This window comes from Spermophilus citellus, assembly GCF_964194105.1.
Source record: "Spermophilus citellus genome assembly, chromosome: 8".
NCBI lineage: Eukaryota > Metazoa > Chordata > Mammalia > Rodentia > Sciuridae > Spermophilus > Spermophilus citellus.
The window spans coordinates 98,169,305-98,185,137 of NC_138189.1; the positions used below are offsets into that span (position 1 = coordinate 98,169,305).

Here is a 15,833-nt window from a genome sequence, read left to right on the forward strand (position 1 = left end):
AAAATACCATCTAATTAACAAAAAAGGTGATAAATATTGAATCAAGCCTTTAGAACTGATAAGTACATACAAAATTTATTTTCCTTTCTCAAAGCTTGAGTTTAATAATCCCTTTTCTCCATGCTTCCCATCACTGTTAGACTGTCTATTTACTCAACTTGCTTATTTCTTTGTTGTAGTTGTGTCTGATAATTGATAAACATTTAATACTGATTATTATAGGCTCTGTGAAATCAGAGCCTTACTTGTCTTATTCGCCATAACATCCTCAGTGCTGCCTAGCAAAAATATGATGGGTACTCAAACTTTTTGAATAAATGAATAAATCTTAATAAACTACAATGGGATCATTCTTGGAATTGGGGTAGTAATGGAAGGAGGGGGGATAACTTACATGAGAGAAATTTTTACTGTAAACTGAAAAGATCTTAGGATAAACATGAACAGAGTCGTTAAAGAAGTGAAGGCCACAGCCAACCAGGAAGAACTGAAAGGCCTAGCTAGAAGACATTAGAGGAAGACCACAACCGGCCAGGGATGTTTTTACAAGTGTTCAAAAGACTCCAACCAGTGAAAATGAATGCCTAGAGGGAACTTTCATCAAGCACAATTACCTTTACAACTCTGACACAGTTACACAGCCATGCTGAATATTTACAGGAATACTGATACTACTTTATAAGGCATCCTGTCAACTGTATTTTGAGATCTCAGGCTACCAAAAGTACCTAAATGTCATAAGATGGGACTGAATGATTTATAAACTAAAAGTATCGGCCAGTTGAAACAAACAAATATAAAGGGTGTTAATTAGAAAAATTATTTATTTCTGCTCCTTTCATACATCTTACTGTTGAGGAAACAGTCTTGCATACATATGTGAAATAACGTACTATCACACACACTGTTTAAAGGCAAAGCACCATCAGTGAAGCGGATCAGCAGTCCAGAGTTCTCAGTTCTCAAGAGTTCTCAGAGATCTTGCTTCCTGATTTTAATTTCTGAAAATCAGAAATATCTCCAAAAAATGTTAAAGGGGTTTGTAAAAAATAATCATTTTATTCAATATTATAATTTTAGAAGAACAGTATATTTACGAAATGAAAAACTAAGAAAATGACACTTAACATCGTTGGACAGGTCAGTAGGAAAAAAATACTGTGATAAACTTGTCTCTGATACCAAGAAATTCTAGTCCAAGCTTTCATTTACTTCCTATGTTTTCACTTGATACTTCTTTTACTGCTGCTTTTTATTCTTTTCCACATTTCATAGTAGAGGACTGGTACAGCCTTTAAAACTTCATCAACAGGAGCAAATCCAGAATCCACTGATTTCTTCTCAAAAGGCACTCTAACCCATCAGATAGCCCCTGTAGAAATAAAATTCATAAACACAAAAAGTGAAAAGGGTGCAACATTTTTCAAAGTGCTCAAATTTTATGATGAATCAAATAATCCAAAGACATAGCTGTGATTCTTTATCATGGTTCCTATTTCATAACTGGTCCCTCATCCCAATAAGTAAATAAATTATTAGCCCTCAGTTTATTACTTTTCCCCCTCAAAGAATAAAGTTGCAAAGCAAGGTGAGGATATAGCTCAGTTGGTAGAGTGCTTGTCTTGCAATGCACAAGGCCCTGGGTTTGATCCCCAGTACCACAAAAAAAAAAAAAAAAAAAAAAAAAGTCGCAAAGCAATACACTAAACACTGAATAAGAAAAAAGAAGGAGAGAAAAGAAAACATTATGTAAAAGAGTTAAGAGTCAGAATCAATCAAAATTACAACAAAAAAATCACAAGTTTTTTATGAAAAGAAACCGATTGGAAAAGTCTTATTACCATAGGAGAAGGTGGGAGAATGAGTGTCTGGAAGGTGAACCTTTTGGTTCTCAAGAACAATGTCAGAAGCATCTGCCCCAACACCTCCATTCATTTAGGAAATGTCCCAAGAACAGTTATGAGATTTAGTTATATCTATAGATAAGATCAAATTTCACACTGATCAAATAACAGATCCTTTTATTAAATATACAAGTTAAATATAAATATACAAGCTAAAGTCTTCTTTAAGTTTGGTATTTCCTTTTGGAGCAACCTTTTGAGATCTAGTATTAATTAAGAATCTGCAGATCAGGGAAAAAACAGGAAAATTATATAAAACTATCCACAATAAGAATGTCTTAAATAGTAGAATCAATCAGACATAACTTTTATGTTAATATATGAATACACAACCAGCATAACTCCATATCACATACAACCACAAAAATGGGAAGTTATACTCCATGTATATATCAAATACATTCTACTATTATATGTAAAAGGAAAAGTAAAAAATATTTAAAAGAAAAAAATAGTAAGTAGACATTGTGAATATCTTTCTACCTTAACCGCAGGAATTGAACACATGACTGTAATAAATTGAACATATGACTTTTATACATTTTTTTCTACACATATATGTATCCCTGCTTACATTCCTTTTTTAAATTTTTACTTTTAATTATTTTTAGATATACACGACAGAGTATATTTTGACTTTTAGACTGTTATGAAGTATGCAAATAATTTTTAAATACATATAAATTCACCAATGGGGGGAAAAATCTTTATATACCTTGTACTTAGACCTTGTACTTCTGGATGGCTTCAGAACCTCTCTTTGACCCTGCCTCTACCACTTATCAGGTTAACCTGGGCAACCTAACTCAGTTTCCTCATCTATAATGAGAGTTACTGTACAGGGTTTTAAAGATTATCTGAGAGAATCTAGTTATACAGTACCCGCTATTCAGGGTAATAAGAAATTGATAAGTGTTAGCTGTTATAATTATAAAAATCTCAAGGGTTGTTTTTTTTTTAAAGATACAAAGTAAAAACTATTTTATAACACTGAGGACTACTCAGTGTCTGGCACATGGCAGACACTCAAGAACTTGCTTTCCTAGCTCCTAGCTTCGGGACTCACTTGTTTCCACAGACAATTAAGAGCTATTACAGCCAGTGCAATCTTCCCAGAACTCATATTGTTTTCCTTCTGTCATATAAGCTTGGCTAATCTGCAGCTTCAGTGGAGAACTTTCATCTAAAACAACTACTTTTACAATAACTTAAATACAACCCAACCCTTTTCATATCCCCTACCTTCAAACTGAATTAAAATAAAAAATAAAAAGGCCCTTTAGATATACACGTTGTCTTGGAAGACCCCACATATATCTTCTACTATAATGTCCAATGCATCGCAAAAAGAATACTTTAAAACCATACAAAAAAAGGCTCAAGAAAATTTTAAGCCAGGATCCACTGGCACCTACACCACACAGAGGAAGGTACTCAATGGCTAGCTTATACTACCTGTGGACTCTTCAGGATGGTTTCCTGTCATTTGCATATACTAATATGTGAATATGCACTTTGGCCCTCCATCCCTCTTTTTTTTTTTTTTTTTTGGAGATTGGATCTTACTATATTGTTCAGGCTGGGCTTAAACTCTCAATCCTCTAGGCTCAGTGTCCTGAGTGGCTGGGATTACATGAAATCACCACCACGCCTGACTGTTCAGACCTCCATCTCCTGACACAGTACATATTGTGGTATTCTTTCTTGCAACCAGTGTGTGACGTATGTTTATGTACTATGAGTCCATGAATTATTGTCAACCTATATTTACATGGAAAAGAATAGTTAAATGGATATACATTTAGTCAAAACTGACAAACCTGTATATGTATGTGTATATGTATATGTGTGTGTGTGTGTGTGTGTGTGTGTGTATATATATATATATATATATATTCCTATCATTTGAAAATTTAGAGGACACTTTGAAACACTGTAATACTATAAAGAAACCATTTTAGAAGAAAGAACAAATAAATCAATATCATGTACTTCTCTGTAGGAAATAAAAATGTGCTGAAACACATTTACTATGATCTCTCCTGGAATCATTTAACCCCTTCTAATAAATCAAAAATTTCATAATTATTATATTCAGTTCTGTGAATTTTTAAGTATTATATTCAGGTCTGTGAGAATTTTATGCAAGTATAATTATAGATAAATATAAGAACTCAAAAATCAACCACAGACAGGAGAAGCCACCATAAAGGATCTTCTATTTAACCTTTAAGGTATTTGTTCTTTCAATAATCACTGAGTGCCTTCAGTACATTAAGACAGGCAGTGAACTAGGTTAGCATTAACACAGAAATTTCTGAAAATAGTATGACTCACATTATTACTTTTTCTTTTTTTTTTTGGCACCAGGGATTGAACCCAGGGGTGCTTAACCACAAAGGCATATTCCCAGTCCTTTTTAATATTCTATTTAAAGACAGGGTCTTGCTAAGTTGCTTAGGGCTTTGGATAAGTTGCTAAGGCTGGCTTTGAACTTGTGATCCTCCTGCGCCACTGGATTACAAGTGGGTACCACCACACACAGCTTGCATTATTACATTTTTAATCTCTGTAACAATCCTAAAAAAGTAATGGCTGAGGGTGTACAGCTCAATGATTGAGTGCTTGCCTATCCTTTGCAAGGCTCTGGGTTTGATTCCTAGTAAGGCAATATAAGACCATAAGGGTGGTTAAGTCGTTTGCTTAAAACCGCCAGGCAAGAAAATAACAGAAGAGCATTAAAACACAAAAAGTCTCCTAATGCCTCTTCTGAATATTAAGGTGGCAATACAAATGTGTTAATACTTCTAAAGTTTCAGCTATATGGAAGAACCACATATAGGCATCATCATTCCCTAAATAATGTTAATTTAAGTATTATTATATTCTTTTTTATTTTTCATTTCCTCCTTCTTTTTTGTTTTGTTTTGCAGTACTGGGGATCAACTGAACTCACAACCTCATGCATGCCAGGCAAGTGTTCTGCCCCAGAACTATATCTCAGTCCTTCATTTATAAATTTATTTATTTTTATTTTCAGACAGGGTCTCTTTTCTACCCAGGCTAGAATCAAACTTGTGTTCCCCTGGTCTCAGCCTCCTGAGTACAGGTGTGTGCCAACATACATAACTAAGCAGGATTTGTTGTTGTTTTTGCAGTACTAGGGATTAAATCCAGGACCTCATGCATGCTAGGCAAGTGACTTATCACTGAGATACACTGTCAGTCCTAGAGTAGTTTTATATACAGCTTTATAACAGACTTGACTAATTGTAGGAACCTTGCTTGATTTTTAGTCATTACACTACAACACTGCAAGCCACCTTTTATTTTTATTGTTTCCTGTCTATCATGCATGAACCCCTGATTCAATGCCCAAGTGGCAAAAATAATTAAGAACAAAAAGCCTCCTGCTTTTAGGTCAAAAGTGCCCTAATAGTGGAGGCTAAAGATAGTCTAATAACCATTCATTCTTTTTCAAATGAATCATTCGTACCAAAATCTTCTACCTGATGTCTGAACATTTTATTTTCTTTGAGCCTGTGTACATTTTAAACACAACATCCAACAGACACAATTTTATACACATTATCTTATTAATTATATTAGAAAATTTTTATTTTCACAATAAAAATTAAGCCTTTGTAACTTTCTAATAATAAAAATATTAGGGACTAAAATTAATTTTTCCACTTTAAGTATATTGCTGCATATGCAAATAGCTAATGAACATTCATTTTATTAGAGTCTATATTACTTCAAAGGTCAAGGCATCAAATAAAATCATGTTTAATTAGTAAAATCACATCAAAGGAGAGACATCAAGTTTTTAAAGAAGCATAAATCAGTAAACATAGAGTACAGTAATACTGTTTCAGTGCTCCTGTTTTTTCCTTTTTAAAGTTACTTCTTACTAAAATAATCTAACTCTTTTGAAAAAATATTTCACCCTGAAGTTATCATAATCCATGTTATAGCACAGCCATCCTTTTGTTAGAAAATGACTTGATTTGGAAAAGCCAGTGAGCTACTCACATTTTTCAACATCTTTTATGTTGTTATTCCACTTAATATCAAAACATTTACATACCTTAGGATATTATAACTTGTGTGAAAGAAGAAACACACACACCCTTTCCTTGCTGGTTTCTTAAGCCAGCATTGTGTACAAACTGGGCCAACAGAACTCATAATCTCCTTTGAAATCACCAAATACTCTAGAAAACCAATACCATTGCTCCCCTTCATCTAAAACTGTTCACTGTTTATCTCTACTCTACACCCACAGGACCAGGCATTAGGAGCTACAAATGAAAAATCATATGAAAGAATGAACTATAAATTTCCTCCTCTAAAAAAAAAAATCACATCTTGCTAGGTGCAGTGGCACACGCCTATAATCCCAGTGGCTCGGGAGGCCAGGGCAGGAGGATTGCAAGTTCAAAACACCCTCAGCAATTTAGCAAGGCCCTAAGCATCTTAGTATGACCCTGAATCAAAATAAAATATTAAAAAAAAAAAAGGCTGGGGTTGTGGCTCAGTGGTTAAACATCCATAAGTTCAATCATATCTTCAATTTAGGTGCAAGACAAGTTATAGAAAGTATAGAAAGTAGCAATTTTGTGTGTGGACCATTATTCTACTTTGATTAGATCTAAACATAAACTGCCACTGAAACCCAGAGGATATATCTGGTTTCTGTACCTTCAAACTTGGTTTTATTCAAACAATTTCACATACCGGCCTGTACAACTGGAATAGGGAGACAAATGTTTACATAAATAATTGTAAAAGATGAAGGATAATCCAGAGACTTAAACACTTTCCAAAGTTTTTTTTATAAATAACAGATGGAAGAGTTCTTTTATCATAAAAGTCAAATGCCTGAGCTAAAAAATAAGACACTCCTCATTTAACATACCGATGAGAGAACTGCAAGAAAGAAAGACAATACTAAGTAGAATGGGAACAAAACAGTTCTATCAGTAAAACCAGCTCACTTCTGTTTGCTACATGTCTCCAAAGATTTCCTCAGTTTCCATTAATTCCTAGTAGCTTCTTTATCCTCTCTAGGAACCTCTACTTTTCCTGCTCTACCAGTCTCTCCCGTTCCTGTACACTTTGCCAGGATATGGTGGATTATTCCCAAACAGCAGAGAAGTCTAAGGGGCTATGTGACCACACAGGCATTAAGCTGACAAAGAAACCTGTGCACTCTCTTTCCATACTTCCAGGGCTAAGAGGGGAATACTACTGCAGGATAAAGAATTCTGACTTCTGAAGAGAAGTCTGCCCACTCTAAACCAGATATGTTAGAAAATAGGTAGGCTAAGCCAAAGGACAAGTGAACTTGTAAAATTCAAAATATTAGGAAATCAGTACAATTGACAGTAATGTTTAAACACAGTACCTAATAAGTAAATAAACCCGAAGAGTTCATCTTTCTGTCATATTTGCCCAAATTTCTAGTTAGTAACGCATACATAGGCAAAATCAGAATGTAAGAAAATGTGATCAGACTTGCCCACCTTTCAAATTGATTATCTTAAATGGAATTATAAGTTTCCGCAAAACAAATACACTTTTCTTCTAAAGATATTTTAAGTTCTCTGATTAAAATAATTTTTAAATATATATTATATATAAATATAATCTTTTTCCCAGATTTTAGGGGGCAATAATTCTCTTTTCCCATCCAAGGCATAACAAATTTTTTCACACAGATTGAATATCCTTATTCAAAATGCTTAGAATCACAAGTGTTTCATATTTCAGACTTTTAATATTCACATATACACAATGAGATACACTAGGGATGGGACCCAAGTCCAAAGACAAACCTCATTTATGTATGTCTATGCAGACATAACCCAAAGGTAATTTTATATAAGATTTTTAGTAATTCTGTGATTGAAACAGTTTCATGGTATAGAATTTTCCACTTATAGCATCATGTCAGTAGTCAAAAAGGTTTTAGATTTTGAGATTAAGGATGATTAAGCTATACCAATATTTGAAGAGCAGCAGCAATTACTGACTTGAAAAATCTTTCCTATTATTACACTGAAATCCCCTTTTATTGATTAATCAAAAGGCACTTTAGAGAAAAAATAATTATTGCCGGTCAGTGATGCTGAGGTAAAATAACTAAATTTTCTCATGAACATGCATGGGGTACAACCAAGACAACCTATTTGGTCTCAGTTTTATTACCAACTATAGCTATAACCTTAAGCAAATAACAATTTCCTTTAGTTCTTGACCTTTTTATCTGTTTAACTGAGTGTTAAATTAAGTCTCCTACAATTTTACATTGTCCAAATAATCCTTTTTCGAATTTGTAACAAAAGTTAAACTGCTGATTAAACAAAATATTTAACTTACGGCAGTTTCATTCTCATGAATACTCTAGCCATGAAAAAGCTCAGTAGGACACAGACGAATCCAATGAATAGAAGAAGAAATCTATTGAGTTTTGGAATATTTGGTGCATTGGATCGATCCAGGATTATGAAACCTAAACCCCCCATTGTAAACAGGAAGCTGGATGCAAGTCCTTCCATGATATATTGTCCATTTACTCTGGAAAAGAAAAGATCACAGAAAAAAAAAATGAATATTTCCAGAAAAATGAAATTTTTCCCTTTAGATTGAGATTTCTATTTCTGCTTTATGTTAAATCATTTTTATGATAGTTTTTTTTTATCCTTACAACTTTTTAATTATAACTTTTTATTTTACCTTTACAGCTTTTTATTAAACCTTTGGATATTTGCCTGCTCATTCATTCAAATATTTAGTGAGAGGTCGATCATGTAAAAAGCACTGTTCTAGGAATAAAACCATGAACAAAACAGACAAAAACTTTTCATGTAGCTTATATTTTTTTAAAAAGTTTAGTTTAGCTTTTAAAGTTATACTATTTAAGAGAGCTAAGCTTGATGGTGTTCGCCTATAATCCCAGTGACTCAGGAGACTGAAGCAGGAAGATTGCAGGTTCAAGGCCAGCCTCAGCAAATTAGTGAGACCCTGTCTCAAAATTAAAAAGTAAAAAGGACTAGGAATATAGCTCAGTGATGAAGTACTCCTGGTTCAAGTCCTAGTTCCAGAAAATAATACAATTATGCTACTTAAATTTTTACTATTATTTTCAAATTAATTTGAATTGGTAAAAGTGTTTCTTAAAGGTTTTATCACAATAAATAGTAAACTTCTTCTTTCAGTGGGAAGTATTTTTAAAGTAAGTGTTCTTGATCCCACAAAGACTTCAGCAATCTATAGACCCTTATAATTGTATGTGTATATCTGATTTTTCATGAGTTAGAGAGCTTCTATCAAATTCTCAGGGTTCCAGGACCTCTAAAAACAAATCTATTTGTTAAGGGGAAGGTTTTATGTAGGTATTATAAAGAAGGTGTGATATATTTTTAATTAACTGATTATTTTCGTGGAAAACACCATACCTGCACCAGATCCAAATTCCAAACAGTACAAAAGAGGACACTATGAAAAGTCTCCCTACTATCAAGATGTCCTGTCAGCTACCTCCCCACCTAAGAACCACAACCAATTTTTTCCAAGCATGCCCTATACATATATTAGCATTTCTATAAATATAAATGTACAGCTATATTTAGATAGATACTTATCAAGTGGGTTTTAGGAAGCAATGTGATAAGGATTGTTCAGGTGAAACAAACCACACTGGATTGTTGTTTCACATATTAAATGGAACTCTTAAGTCTCAACAGTTACTTTTCTCATCCAATGGTGTAGTATAGGGTCCACAATTTTTTTTCTAAAATGCCATATAATAAATATCTTAAGGGGTAAGGATATAGCTCAGTGGCTTGTCTAAGCATGTCTCAACAAGGACCTACATTCAATCCCCAGCACAACCCACCACAAATACACACACTACAAATAAATAAATATCTTAGCCATATGGTTTGTGTCTTTCTCAGTTCAGCTACTTTAGCTTCAAAACAGCTATAGGTAGTTTACAGATGGACACACCTAATTCCAGTAAAATTTTATTCACACACACACACACACACACACACACACACACACACAACAAATGGCTGCAATTTGCTGACCCCCAGAATATAGGCTATAAATGTATTTTAAACTGACACTTCCTTTGAATTGGTGATACATTAATCATTGTCAAATATTTTATTCTCTAACAAATGAATATACTTCTACTCTTGCTTCGCTGCCTTCCACTTCAAAATCCCACGTTTTAAAGACAGTTTTTTATCTAAATGTAGATGGGTCCCCCAGGTTTTACTATATTTTAAAATAAGAATGGCATGCCCCAGCAATCTTCTTGCCCTCCATCAAGTCATTCAGAACAACAACAAGTGCTGGCGAGGATGTGGAGAAAAGGGTACACTTGTACATTGCTGGTGGGACTGCAAATTGGTGCAGCCAATTTGGAAAGCAGTATGGAGATTCCTGGGAAAGCTGGGAATGGAACCACCATTTGACCCTGCTACTGCCCTTCTCGGACTATTCCCTGAAGACCTTAAAAGAGCATGCTACAGGAATACTGCCACATCGATGTTCATAGCAGCACAATTCACAATAGCTAACTGTGGAACCAACCCAGATGCCCTTCAATAGATGAATGGATAAAAAAAATGTGGCATTTATACACCATGGAATATTACGCAGCACTAAAAAATGACAAAATCATGGAATTTGCAGGGAAATGGATGGCACTAGAGCAGATTATGCTTAGTGAAGCTAGCCAATCCCTAAAAAACAAATACCAAATGTCTTCTTTGATATAATGAGAGCAACTATGAACAGAGCAGGGAGGAAGAGCAGGAAGAAAAGTTTAACATTAAACAGAGACATGAGATGGGAGGGAAAGGGAGAGAAAAGGGAAATTGCATGGAAATGAAGGGAGACCCTCATTGCTACACAAAATTACATATAAGAGGTTGTGAGGGGAATGGGAAAATAAACAAGGAGAGAAATGAATTACAGTAGATGGGATAGACAGAGAAGATGTGAGGGAAGGGGAGGGGGGATAGTAGGGGATAGGAAAGGTAGCTGAATACAAAAGTTACTAATAGGGCATTATGTAAAATTGTGGATGTGTAACCAACGTGATTCTGCAATCTGCATTTGGGGTAAAATTGGGAGTTCATAACCCACTTCAATCTAATGTATGAAATATGATATGTCAAGAGCTTTGTAATGTTGTGAACAGCCAATAAAAAAAAAAAAAAAAAAAAAAGTCATTCAGAAAGGTTTTTTACCTGTAGGCCAAGAAAGCTACTGGCCTCTGATGCCCATGTTCATCAGTCATAGAGCCAACACTCGGAGGTTCAACAATAACATCATAAATTATTCCTATATGAAAGACAATAGTACAGATTAAATTGAATCCTAATCTTTAAAAAAGAATTAGTCCTCATTGTCTCTAAAGGTTTGTTTACATTTAAATAGGACTACTTTGACTGCATTATTATCATCAAATTAGGTCAACAAATCTTCCAGGTTTCCAATAAACCATTCAGATATGCAACACAATGTTTTGGGGAAGTTTTCTGGCTGTTTTTTGTTTGTTTGTTTTTCTTTTTTGATACTGGGGACTGAATCCAGGGGTGCTTTACTATTGAGATACATCCCCAGCCCATTTTTATTTTTGAGACAGGGTATTGCTAAGTTGCTGAGGCTGATCTCAAACTTGTCCTCCTGCCTCAGCCTTCCAAAGTTGCTGGGATTACAGGTGTGTACCACTGCACCCTGCTCAACCCATTGTTTTAAAATGACTTCTAAAATAACATTATCTCTAAAAGAACTATCAATTTCATAAAGGAAACTTTTTCAATAAAACTTGTTAATACTATGAATTATTCCATAATAAAGAAGACTTAACATTAAAGGTTTTATTTTTGTTAACACACAATCCACCGAGATCAACTGAATCTAGTTTCAACCAAGCTTTAATTATATTCTCCTCCTTTTCTACTGCCACACAACCTAGTATAGTTTGTCAAATACAAAAGTCATGTAATTGGTCTCCTGGTCCCACATTCGTCTATACTTTCCTCTCTGCCTAGAAATGTTCCACGTATTCTTGTATTTCTATAAATTGAGAAGCAACTAGAAAAGTTTTCCTGCTTAAATGTAGAAGAAGGAGACATTTTAAAAACACCATCTGGCAGATTTGCAATACTAGAGATTCACAGTCATTAATATTAGTGTCCCTACAGGGATACTGCCACATCGATGTTCATAGCAGCACAATTCACAATTGCTAGACTGTGGAATCAACCCAGATGCCCTTCAACAGATGAATGGATAAAAAAAATGTGGCATTTATACACCATGGAGTATTACGCAGCACTAAAAAATGACAAAATCACGGAATTTGCAGGGAAATGGATGGCACTAGAGCAGATTATGCTTAGTGAAGCTAGCCAATCCCTAAAAAACAAATACCAAATGTCTTCTTTGATATAATGAGAGCAACTAAGAACAGAACAGGGAGGAAGAGCAGGAAGAAAAGTTTAACATTAAACAGAAACATGAGGCGGGAGGGAAAGGGAGAAAAAAAAGGAAATCACATGGAAATGGAGGGAGACCCTCATTGTTATACAAAATTATATATAAGAGGTTATGAGGGGAATGGGATAACAAACATGGAGGGAAATAAATTACAGTAGATGGGGTAGAGAGAGAAGATGGGAGGGGAGGGGAGGGGGGATAGTAGAGGATAGGAAAGGTAGCAGAATACAACAATCACTAATATGGCATTATGTAAAAATGTGATGTGTAACCGATGTGATTCTGCAATCTGTATTTGGGGTAAAAATGGGAGTTCATAACCCACTTGATTCTAATGTATGAAATATGATTTGTCAAGAGCTTTGTAATGTTGTGAACATCCAATAAATAAAAAAAAATTAGTGTCCATCATTATGTCATAGTATCAGCATGAATTATTAATATTAATGCCCATCAATGCTAACAGTTTTCTTGGTTCCCACTGTTGCCATCTATTCCTCACCTTCTTCGCTGTTTTTAAGCATCCTCACCTCAGCTTTTCTTAAACATGGCAGACCTATGCCTATCCCTCACCTAGCCTGACAAAACAATGACCTAGGAATTCCCTTATCTTCTCCCCATCAAATCTACAAACCCGATACTTGTATCCATCCTCACCTCCTTTACTTCAGCTACAATAGAGGAAAAGTCCCTCCTCTTATCAATGTGGAATTTCTTCTACAATTATCAGGACTCCATTCCCTCCCGCCTTCTCAGGCACTCTTTTCCTTTAGTTCTCTCTTTACTTGCCTCTCTTTTCACACTCTTTCCCTATATCAACCCTCCCTTGACTTCTGATTCTTCTTACATCCTCTATGCTTTCTGTTTTGAAAGGAACTCAGACTTTAATGTCTTTTAATGATAACATCCTTTATGATAATGATATCACTAATGATAATCATTACCACTAATTATCATCATTATCATAATAACATAATTAATGCCCGATAAGGAGAACATAGTTAAAGCAGATAGGAGAACATAGTTAAAGCAGATATAAGCTCAAGAGGAATTTGTGTATATTCTTCAATATCTAACTTACAAGAGTTCAGGAAATAAGCGACCAACTTCAGTACAGACCTCTTTCCTCAGTTCTAGCTCTTATTAGCAAATTTCACACTAATTATAACCCAAAGTGGCCTCTGGTTCACTGTTCCCCATCAAAAACTCTTTGTTTATTCCCTCTTGGAAAACAACACTTCCATCTGCCTACATGTTCAAACCTGAAACCAGTAAGTTTCCTTCATACTTCATTCTTCCCCTACACTCAATCCACTGAGATCAAATGAATCTAGTTTCAACCAAGCTTTAATTATATTCTCCTTTTCTACTGCCACACAACCTAGTATAGTTTGTCAAATACAAAAGTCATGTAATTGGTCTCCTGGTCCCACATTCGTCTATACTTTCCTCTCTGCCTAGCATATCTGTTCTAATTCTTCACATGTGGGCATACATGTCATTTCTCTAGAACCACCTTCTAATCTAAATGATGGCTCCCAATTCTATTTTCCATAACCTCTTGTTCTCCTCCTTCATTGCATTTGTGACAATTTGTAATGGAAAAAAATTATACAACATTTAACATGTTTCAACTACAACATTATAAGCTTCAGAAAAGCAGAATCATTATGTATCTGTTTACTATTATGACAATACCTAGTGAACAGAGATTCAGATGGACTTGCTCAGTACTTCTCAGTGATACATATTGTTTATTTATAAAGGTACACTCAGTTTTTAAAAGACTCTTTTCCAGTGGCCAAACTGACACCTCATGGCCTTGACCACTAAAAGATGCCCCTTCCATTTCTTCCAGCAGTTGGAGTAGAGAATTTCCTCCATTACAATCATTTACAGAGAAAAAAGTGGCCACAATGAAAAAGAAAGCTTCAAGCAAAGGCTTTGGCACCAAGAAAAGTAAGAGCTACAGGATAGAGATTTGTGGATAGCTCTATTATCCATTAAAACAAAAAAAAAAAAGGCACAAGCATTGTAAATTTCATTTATTCATTTACAATTACTATTAACTTGTTGATCAAATGTTAATGCTAATACAAATGCTAAGTAATACCTTACCAACATAAAAATATTTAAAATGAAATTCATTTAAATGAACATAAATTAAAACTATTTCCAGATTGGAGTCAAGGGTAAATATCAAAGTACCATCTACAATCAAACCCTCTCAGTTTCATATTTCTTCCTCTTTAATGCCAAGTATTCTCACAAAATATTTATAAAAATATGGCCATTCCCTTAAAAGCAGATAAATCTGCAGAGCTTTAATTTTGTAGTTTCCGAATTAAGCACCACATTTCCCCAAATCTAAAAATACAGTTAGTAGATCTTGGAATTGCAGCTTGAAGGAGTGGTGGCTCTGAAGTCTACAGTCAGAATGCCAACTCACCAATAGACAAGGCAACGCCCCTTTGAAACTTACTACTTGAAAAGTACAGGATGACAGATAATTGAAAAACGCTTCATAGTAAAGCTGTTTTTCTTACTTTAAAAAAAAATCCTCTACTTCTGCATTCGGAAATATAATAGCTTCTGCAAATCTCATCTCCAATCTCAAATATTTATCAAAACCGTGGTTTTGGAAAACTCCCTTCATATTAGGCAGAAAGCAACACAAGAAGTTATCTTCCAAGATTCAGAGACTTCGGACAAGTCCCATACCCTCTTGAAAAAAACAGTGGGCCAAACGTGACTTTCCCAAGACCTTTGTCAAACAATGTATGGCAAGAAATACACAACAGCCTGAGGGTGAAAAAGACATTCGACTTGGACCTCTGCGACAATAGAAGAAAGGCAAAGGGCGTGAGAACGCAAGTTTTCTCAAGATTCAGGACAGAGCGCAAGGGTAAATAAGCCTGTACATTAACACCTGGGACCCCGGGACTTCCCTCCAACCTCCAAGAAATGAGAGCACAGCGATGCTTCCCGGGGCTGAAAGAGCCAGCGAGTTGAAGCCCCTCCCGAGCGGGTCAGCTCTCCCAGCGCCTCTGGGGCCCCAGGCGGCCCGAGTTACCTCCGGTGATGAGGAAATAAGACACCACCACCAGAGCGTACACCGTCATGGCTGACGGCATGTGCACCCAGGGCGGCTTCTTCAGCTTCAGGTTGGGACATTCGAGCACTAAGAACGGGACCCGGTAGAAAGTCTCCATGTTGGTGGCGTCCGGGGCAGCTCTCGGGCCTGCAGCCCCACGCGCCACCCGGAAACAGGTCCGCCCTCCCCATCAACTGCGCGTGCGCGAACAAAGGACTAGCAGGTCCGCAAAGCTCGGAAGTAGTTTTTATACCCATAGAGGAAAGGAAGAAACTACACAGACCAGTTAAATTTGCGATTACAATGTA

At 35.4% G+C, this 15,833-nt stretch overlaps 1 protein-coding gene across 1 annotated transcript; it reads right to left on the bottom strand.

The window, feature by feature from the left end:
- Positions 1 to 791: 791 nt before the first annotated feature.
- On the bottom strand, positions 792 to 15,714 carry OSTC (oligosaccharyltransferase complex non-catalytic subunit). The gene is made up of 4 exons (XM_081303919.1): positions 15,505 to 15,714; positions 11,177 to 11,270; positions 8,289 to 8,486; positions 792 to 1,372 (listed from the first exon to the last, which is right to left on the bottom strand). Exons 1-4 carry the CDS (start codon positions 15,641 to 15,643, stop codon positions 1,354 to 1,356), a joined length of 450 nt encoding a protein of 149 aa, XP_081160045.1. The 5' UTR covers positions 15,644 to 15,714; the 3' UTR covers positions 792 to 1,353.
- Positions 15,715 to 15,833: the final 119 nt, after the last annotated feature.